Source organism: Pseudophryne corroboree, chromosome 11, assembly GCF_028390025.1.
Source record: "Pseudophryne corroboree isolate aPseCor3 chromosome 11, aPseCor3.hap2, whole genome shotgun sequence".
NCBI classification, from domain to species: Eukaryota; Metazoa; Chordata; class Amphibia; order Anura; family Myobatrachidae; genus Pseudophryne; species Pseudophryne corroboree.
The window spans coordinates 346,165,405-346,175,075 of NC_086454.1; the positions used below are offsets into that span (position 1 = coordinate 346,165,405).

Here is a 9,671-nt window from a genome sequence, read left to right on the forward strand (position 1 = left end):
ATGCCCAGGGGCATCAGCAGCTTCTGCTGATTAAAATGATATGCGGCATGCATATATTCTGTGCGTAGCATTTCATATGCAGATACGGCCACAGTCTCACACAGTATAAAGGCATGCTGTATATCATTTTAATCAGCAGAAGCTGCTTGTGCATCCTACCCACATAACAATGCAAATAAGATGCATTTTCATTAAAAAATTTGCCCGACGTTAGCACTGAGGCAATATTTATGAGGACACATCTGTATCCAAGCAGAGGCAGAGGTCACAGTGTTAGTGGCAGTGTGAGTGCTGTGTGCATGTGAGTGGGTTGGTTGTGCAGTAGTGTTCAGAATATGTGTAAGGAGCATTATGTGTGTCATGTAAAAATGCATTAATAATGTGTAACATATGTATAAGGGGCACTATGTGTGTCAGTATGTGTATAAGGGCATTAATAATGTGTGGCATACTGTATGTGTAACAGGGTACTACTGTATGTGTCATTATGTGTATAGGGGCACTAACAATGTGCAGCAAATGTGCAGGGGGCACTATGTGTGTCATTATGTGTATTAGGGCATTAATAATGTGCGGCATATGTGTAAGGGACATTATGTGTAAAAGGGCATTAATAAAGGTTGTCATAATGTGTAAGCACATTATGTTTAGAAGGACATTAATAATGTGTCTCATATGTGTTAGGGGCATTACTGTGTGGAATTATGTGTTTAAGGTGCTCTTCTATGTGGTGTTGCGTATAGAAAGGGCACTACTGTGTCATCTAATGTGAATAAAGAGCAATAGGGTGTAGTGTAATGTGCATAAGGAGCAATTCAGTGTGATGTAATGTGAATAAGGGGCTCTACTGTGAGGAGTAACGTTTATAAGGTAAAGTGATACTACTGTGGGATGTAATATGAATTATGGAAACTATTGCATGATCAAATGTGAATAAAGTGCAGTACTGTGTGGCGTATTTGGAATTGGGGTTACTATTGTGTGGCCATGCCCCTTGCAAGCAAAAACACACCCCTTTTTGGGATGTGCGCCAAATGTGCGAACTGTTCCTTTTTAAAATATAGGGGGTACAAATACCAAAATAAGGATTGCTATGGCTGAGGGGTGATGGTTCTGGGAAAGAAGTGCAAGGTCAGAGGCAGAGCCAGCAGTGGTGCTAGGGGGCACTAGCCAAAATCTTGCCTAGGGCATCATATTGGTTAGGGCCGGCTCTGCCCATAGAGAGCATTTTAAGGGGTCAATTCAAATAAGGGGTGATGCCAACAAACTAATGCCCACATTTAGTGTGGTTGCTGTAAATTGTGTATTTTAATAAGCAGCCCTATGGGGAGATATTGAGTGGCATTTCCGGCGTTCCAACTCAGTTGCAACGGCACAACTCTGGTGTTGCCTGCAATTCACCCCTAATTGATTTGGCCCCTAAATGTTGACCATCAGATGTTCTACTCAGTGAGAGGTACGGGAGATGGCCCCACCCCATGATCGTACAATGACTGGGTACTGAGGGGTTAAAAAAATAAGACTATAAGGTGGTAAACTCCTTTTCGAGCTGCCATGTAGCACGTCCATGCAGGGCTTGGTATGGCCGCTCCGCAATATTACAGGATTAGAAGAACACAGCATGGTTATTATATTGTGTCTTGTTACGCAGGACAATTTCACATCCCAGACTACCTACAATTGTGCAACTGGACAATGTGCGTGTTCAGGATTAGTTAGCACAACTTAGTCATTTGGAAGTAATACAGTGTATGCAAGTTCTAGCTTGTTATCAGATGAAAGGGTTTTCATACATAATGAACTGTACATGTGGTTATGTTTTCCGTCTGCATGTACAGCTGGAACTGTGAAAGACTGGATCTGAGGTCACCGCGACCTCCAATAAGCTATTCATTTCTACTGGGATTAACTTTTACTGTGCAAAATAAGAAAGAGCTTTAAAGTATTTAGCACAGCGGAATCCTCCAGACGCTCACTGGAAATAATGATGTGTACACCAGTTGTAGGACGCATCCAGGCCACTGTTACACTATTACTAGTCTTACCGCTATTACCATGTCATTACTATATAATTACAGTATTACTGGCATCTGAATACCACGGTAAGGACCCCACACAACGGGTTAGTAGAAGGAAGTTGTGACCAATCTACATTATTATGCTCTATACAGACAAAGCATGCTACTCTGCAACATGACCTGACCACTGGCCATGACCATAATACATCTATTACATCCTATACAGACATAGGACACTACACCCCCAACATGACCTGACCACTGGACATGACCATAATAAATCTATTACACCCTATACAGACATAGGACACTACACCCCAACATGACCTGACCACTGGACGTGACCATAATACATCTATTACACTCTATACAGACATAGGACACTACACCCCAACATGACCTGACCACTGGACGTGACCATAATACATCTATTACACCCTATACAGACACAGGACACTGCACCCCCAACATGACCTGACCACTGGCCATTACCATAATACATCTATTACACCCTATACAGACATAGGACACTACACCCCCAACATGACCTGACCACTGGCCATGACCATAATACATCTATTACACCCTATACAGACATAGGAAACTACACCCCCAACATGACCTGACCGCTGGTCATGACCATAATACATCTATTACACCCTATACAGACATAGGACACTACACCCCAACATGACCTGACCACTGGCCATGACCATAATACATCTATTACACCCTATACAGACATAGGACACTACACCCCAACATGACCTGACCACTGGCCATGACCATAATACATCTATTACACCCTATACAGACATAGGACACTACACCCCCAACATGACCTGACCACTGGCCATGACCATAATACATCTATAACACCCTATACAGACATAGGACACTACACCCCAACATGACCTGACCACTGGCCATAATACATCTATTACACCCTATACAGACATAGGACACTACACCCCCAACATGACCTGACCACTGGCCATGACCATAATACATCTATTACACCCTATACAGACATAGGACACTTCACCCCAACATGACCTGACCACTGGCCATGACTATAATACATCTATTACACCCTATACAGACATAGGACACTACACCCCCAACATGACCTGACCACTGGCCATTACCATAATACATCTATTACACCCTATACAGACATAGGATGCTACTCCCCAACATGTCCTGTCCACTGGCCATGACCATAATACATCTATTACACCCTATACAGACATAGGACACTATACCCCCAACATGACCTGACCACTGGCCATGACCATAATACATCTATTACACCCTATACAGACATAGGACACTACACCCCCAACATGACCTGACCACTGGACATGACCATAATACATCTATTACACTCTATACAGACATAGGACACTACACCCCAACATGACCTGACCACTGGACGTGACCATAATACATCTATTACACCCTATACAGACACAGGACACTGCACCCCCAACATGACCTGACCACTGGCCATTACCATAATACATCTATTACACCCTATACAGACATAGGACACTACACCCCCAACATGACCTGACCACTGGCCATGACCATAATACATCTATTACACCCTATACAGACATAGGACACTACACCCCAACATGACCTGACTGCTGGCCATGACCATAATACATCTATTACACCCTATACAGACATAGGACACTACACCCCAACATGACCTGACCACTGGACGTGACCATAATACATCTATTACACCCTATACAGACACAGGACACTGCACCCCCAACATGACCTGATCACTGGACATGACCATAATACGTCTATTACACTCTATACAGACATAGGACACTACACCCCAACATGACCTGACCACTGGACATGACCATAATACATCTATTACACCCTATACAGACATAGGACACTACACCCCCAACATGACCTGACCACTGGCCATTACCATAATACATCTATTACACTCTATACAGACATAGGACACTACACCCCAACATGACCTGACCACTGGACATGACCATAATACATCTATTACACCCTATACAAACATAGGACACTACACCCCAACATGACCTGACCACTGGCCATAATACGTCTATTACACTCTATAGAGACATAGGACACTACACCCCAACATGACCTGACCACTGGACATGACCATAATACATCTTTTACACCCTATACAGACATAGGACACTGCACACCCAACATGACCTGACCACTGGCTATAATACATCTATTACACCCTATACAGATATAGGACACTACACCCCCAACATGACCTGACCACTGGCTATAATACATCTATTACACCCTATACAGATATAGGACACTACACCCCAACATGACCTGACCACTGGCCATGACCATAATACATCTATTACACCCTATACAGACATAGGACACTGCACACCCAACATGACCTGACCACTGGCTATAATACATCTATTACACCCTATACAGATATAGGACACTACACCCCCAACATGACCTGACCACTGGCTATAATACATCTATTACACCCTATACAGATATAGGACACCACACCCCAACATGACCTGACCACTGGCCATTACCATAATACATCTATTACACCCTATACAGACACAGGACACTTCACCCCAACATGACCTGACCACTGGCCATAATACATCTATTACACCCTATACAGACACAGGACACTACACCCCCAACATGACCTGACCACTGGCTATAATACATCTATTACACACTATACAGACATAGGACACTACACCCCCAACATGACCTGACCACTGGCTATAATACATCTATTACACCCTATACAGACATAGGACACTACACCCCAACATGACCTGACCACTGACCATGACCATAATACATCTATTACACCTTATACAGACATAGGACACTACACCCCCAACATGACCTGACCACTGGCCATGACCATAATACATCTATTACACCCTATACAGACATAGGACACTGCACCCCCAACATGACCTGACCACTGGCTATAATACATCTATTACACCCTATACAGATATAGGACACCACACCCCCAACATGACCTGACCACTGGCCATGACCATAATACATCTATTACACCCTATACATACATAGGACACTACACCCCCAACATGACCTGACCACTGGCCATGACCATAATACATCTATTACACCCTATACAGACATAGGACACTGCACACCCAACATGACCTGACCACTGGCTATAATACATCTATTACACCCTATACAGACATAGGACACTACACCCCCAACATGATCTGACCACTGGCCATGACCATAATACATCTATTACACCCTATACAGATATAGGACACTACACCCCAACATGACCTGACCACTGGCCATGACCATAATACATCTATTGCACCCTATACAGACATAGGACACTGCACCCCCAACATGACCTGACCACTGGCTATAATACATCTATTACACCCTATACAGATATAGGACACTACACCCCCAACATGACCTGCCTGCTGGCCATGACCATAATACATCTATTACACCCTATACAGATATAGGACACTACACCCCAACAAGACCTGACCACTGGCCATGACCATAATACATCTATTACACCCTATACAGACACAGGACACTACACCCCCAACATGACCTGACCGCTGGCCATAATACATCTATTACACCCTATACAGACATAGGACACTACACCCCCAACATGACCTGACCACTGGCCATGACCATAATACATCTATTACACCCTATACAGACATAGGACGCTACACCCCCAACATGACCTGACCACTGGACATGACCATAATACATCTATTACACCCTATACAGACATAGGGCACTACACCCCAACATGACCTGACCACTGGCCATGACTATAATACATCTATTACACCCTATACAGACATAGGACACTACACCTCCAACATGACCTGACCACTGAACATGACCATAATACATCTATTACACTCTATACAGACATAGGACACTACACCCCCAATGTGACCTAACCACTGGACATGACCATAATACATCTATTACACCCTATACAGACATAGACCACTGCACCCCCAACATGACCTGACCACTGGCCATGATTATAATACATCTATTACACCCTATACAGACATAGGGCACTACACCCCAACATGACCTGACCACTGGCCATGACCATAATACATCTATTACACCCTATACAGACATAGGACACTACACAGGAGTGGATCAGTCATGCCAGGCATCTTGCGCTGTATAGCGTATAGACGCTAGGAGGACACATCTGTATGCGAGGTCATTAGATCTCCTGCGACATGGTCAGGATGCCTCCACAAACTCATTATGAGACATTGTGTGATATTTAGGCACTTACTATTATAGTAGTCTGTTTTTGTGCTTGTTAAATTCTTGTTTCTCCTCCAGGACTTACTCCAATACCAGGATTTGCAGCTTATGCCGCCTCCAAAGCAGCGCTCTCTATGTTTACCGCAGTGATGCGCCAAGATCTCTTCAAGTGGGGTGTGAAAGTGGCTGCCATCCACCCAAGTGGTTTCAAAACAAGTAGGTCTTTGAAATATTGAGACAGGCTGTTTATAGTCCAGGATGGGAAGGACTGTGTTGAGACGCAGCATAGATTAGAGTCTAGTGGTTGGACAGGCATGCTGTGTAGGGGTGCCGCCACAATGGGGCCAGGAGGTGGAGGGGCTGGGCCACACTCATTTCAGGCACGGCTCTGGGTAGCAGACTCTTTTGAAAGCAGAGAGAGCTGCCAGGAGGCTAGAGTGCCGTCGCCAGGCCCCTAGCCAAATATTACTGTGGGGCCCGGCACTGCACTCTTCCACCACTGTTAGAGACTGCAAACTGGAGATGTAATGGTGAGGAGGGAATGACTGGGGTAAGGGAGAGGAGTAAAGAGATTGGCAATAGATAAGAGTAGGAGATTGGAGACAGCCAGCGTGGACCTCTTGGAGAATTAAAGATTTAAGAGAGTACTGAAATAATATTAACCTAAAAGGTGGAGAAACATCCGGGAAAGAAAAGAAAGAGATGCTATAACGGTAAATGGAACACAGTGATAGGTTCACCTCCCTTTTATTATGTTTATTTTCTTTGTACAGTACATAAGTGTAAGTTGGACATATAAGACCTGATGCAGGATGAGTAGTACGCAAGATTGTGTAGCATCTCCTGTGTGATTGTACTGTGCGCATACTCAGACACCAAACGCACGCATATGCAAGATTGCAGACCGGCACGTATCAAATCTTAGGCAGAGTTCAGTAAGGGCGCGTTTACACATTACACCAATGTGGTTCTTGCAGACCAGTAATTCTGCATACTGTATACTGTATATACAGCCTATTTGGAGTAGAGATGTGCACCCAGTGTCACGGTTTTGGTTTTAATTCATCGTCATGCTTTGGTTTTGGCAAAACCACCCTCAAGCGGATTCTTTTTTTGTTTTGATAAACGCGATAAAAATCTATAATTTGGACTGTACACCCTCATTTTAAACATAATGAGAGGTGCTGCCATGGTGAGACTTGTAGTTCCACATAGAAAAAAAAAGGAAATGCAGGTGCATACTCTTAAGTACTAAGCGCTGCTCAGAATAATTATAATAAACTCTGCAATATAACATATCGAAAATTGAGGTGCTTAGCATAATTTTGCCCAAAAATTTGGTCCCACCAACAGCGACTAGGTGACCTCTTCTGGTGAGTCCCTACATTCCTAAGGTTCAAATCCAGAGCACGTAAATAATGTAATTTTTGTGGCTCAAAAACCAAAATTTAGATTTAAAATTCGAATTCCAAACGAGTCCCGGACTAAGTTTTGTCTTGGTTTCGAGCCACAAAATTTGGGTGGATTTAGATTTCTGGAGAACCAACCCACACATCTATAGTTTTTAGACTTAAAATATTACATGGACTTCAAGCAAGTCCCAATACACGCCAGGGATGATAACTTTACAGAAATTAGGCACCTATGCAGCTGGTACCAGAAAATACGCCTCTCGAATGTCGATATATACATTAGGTTCTCAAATGCTGACATGTTATAATGTTGATATCTAACATGATGACACCAGAATGTCGAGAAACAGGTTTTTGCTATTTTCACCTAATCCTAAAAATAGCACAAAAATTTACTGACAACAGTCTGGTGTCGACATATTGAATGTTGATATTATTCATGTTGACATTCTGACCAGATCCCTTGTCAAGATTTCTACAACTGTTTTTGTCCAAATTTTTGCCCATTTTGCTTCCAAATCAGACATTTAAAAAAAAAACAGAAATACACAATTACATTTATTTTACATAGTGCAAAGTATACCCAACGCATTTCTCCAAGAACCATATACAATGTCTGTCTTCTTCCTGTAGACATATTTGGCTCTCGGGAACACTGGTCAAGTCAAGACCAGAAGATCCTGGATAATATAATGCCAGACGTCAAAGAAGATTACGGGGAGGAATACTTGGCAAGCTTGAAAGACCTGCAGCATCAGATGTCCACGTTCTCCTCTTCCGACTTCTCCCCTGTCCTGGAGGATGTTGTCCACGCTCTGCTGGCTCACTGCCCCCACGCCTCGTACACTCCGGGCAGGTGTGCCTACCTCATCCCCTGTTTGTTCCGCTACTTCCCTCTTTGGTGCTATGATAATTTTGCAAAGAAAACTTTCCACATCCACAGGAATATCCTCCCGAGATCTCTGAGGACATACCAGGCTAACATTAAAGCAGACTAGGGCTTCCGTGAGAGGACGGTGGAAACTTTGAGAAATAACACTGGGTAACCTCTAAATGGGTAATAGGGTGGCATTATAGAAGCTGCGCTACCCGTAGCGACCAATCACATTCTGCCTTACTTTTTTCTAGTACAGTTTTTAGTACAAAACTTGTGATTGGTGGCCACAGGCTGCGTCCCACCGTTACTATGACGCAGCTTGCATCTAATGTATAGCATCCAATCAGATATTTGCTTTTATTGGTTAATTCATGCCTACATTTGATTATTTTTTGTTGTTGCTTTGATTCCATGCTGGTAAGTGGCACGCTGTGTACTTAAAGCCTTGTATTGCGCGTTTTGCCATTATTGAACTTTCCACACAGGAGGCAGGCAGATAATCCCTCCATTCTCTTCTGGACTCTGTCTCGTATGGATGCAATAATAAGCACAGTCTGAGGGCATCTGATTTCTGTTTACAGGAACACGAAATAGAATGATGGTAACAATAAGAACATTAATTATAACAGCAACACCGCAACGCAATCCGCACTCCCCAGGCAATCTGGCTAAGTAAAAATGTGACTATAAAATACTGCAGAGTTATAATAATAATAATAATAATAATAATACTTTATTGTCATTAACAAGACAAGACAACAATGAAATGTCAATGAAATTTTCCAATAAACATCCTGCACAATAAAACAAACAATAAAACAAGTCTTACTTATAAATTATCTAATTTCATTTAAACCGTTTAGTGCACGTATAGCTGTTGGAAAAAAACTATTAAGCACACGTTTTGTATGCGTACGTACACTTCTAAAGCGTTTTTGTGATGGTAATCTCTCTAAAACTGAGTAATTTGGATGATTGGAATCTGCCAAAATATTTCTAGCTCTATTTAACGCTCTCTTCATAAAG

The 9,671-nt window shown here is 42.9% G+C and overlaps 1 protein-coding gene across 1 annotated transcript in view; it reads left to right on the top strand.

Annotated features, from left to right (window-relative positions):
• HSD17B2 (hydroxysteroid 17-beta dehydrogenase 2) overlaps window positions 1-9,440 on the top strand; it is a 129,542-nt gene extending 120,102 nt beyond the window's left edge. Inside the window, exons 4-5 of the mRNA XM_063946245.1 lie at window positions 6,435-6,572; window positions 8,402-9,440. Coding sequence (XP_063802315.1) covers window positions 6,435-6,572; window positions 8,402-8,766 — 503 coding nt within the window. The 3' untranslated portion in view covers window positions 8,767-9,440. The remainder of the gene's footprint in view (window positions 1-6,434; window positions 6,573-8,401) is intronic.
• The last annotated feature ends 231 nt before the right edge of the window (window positions 9,441-9,671 follow it).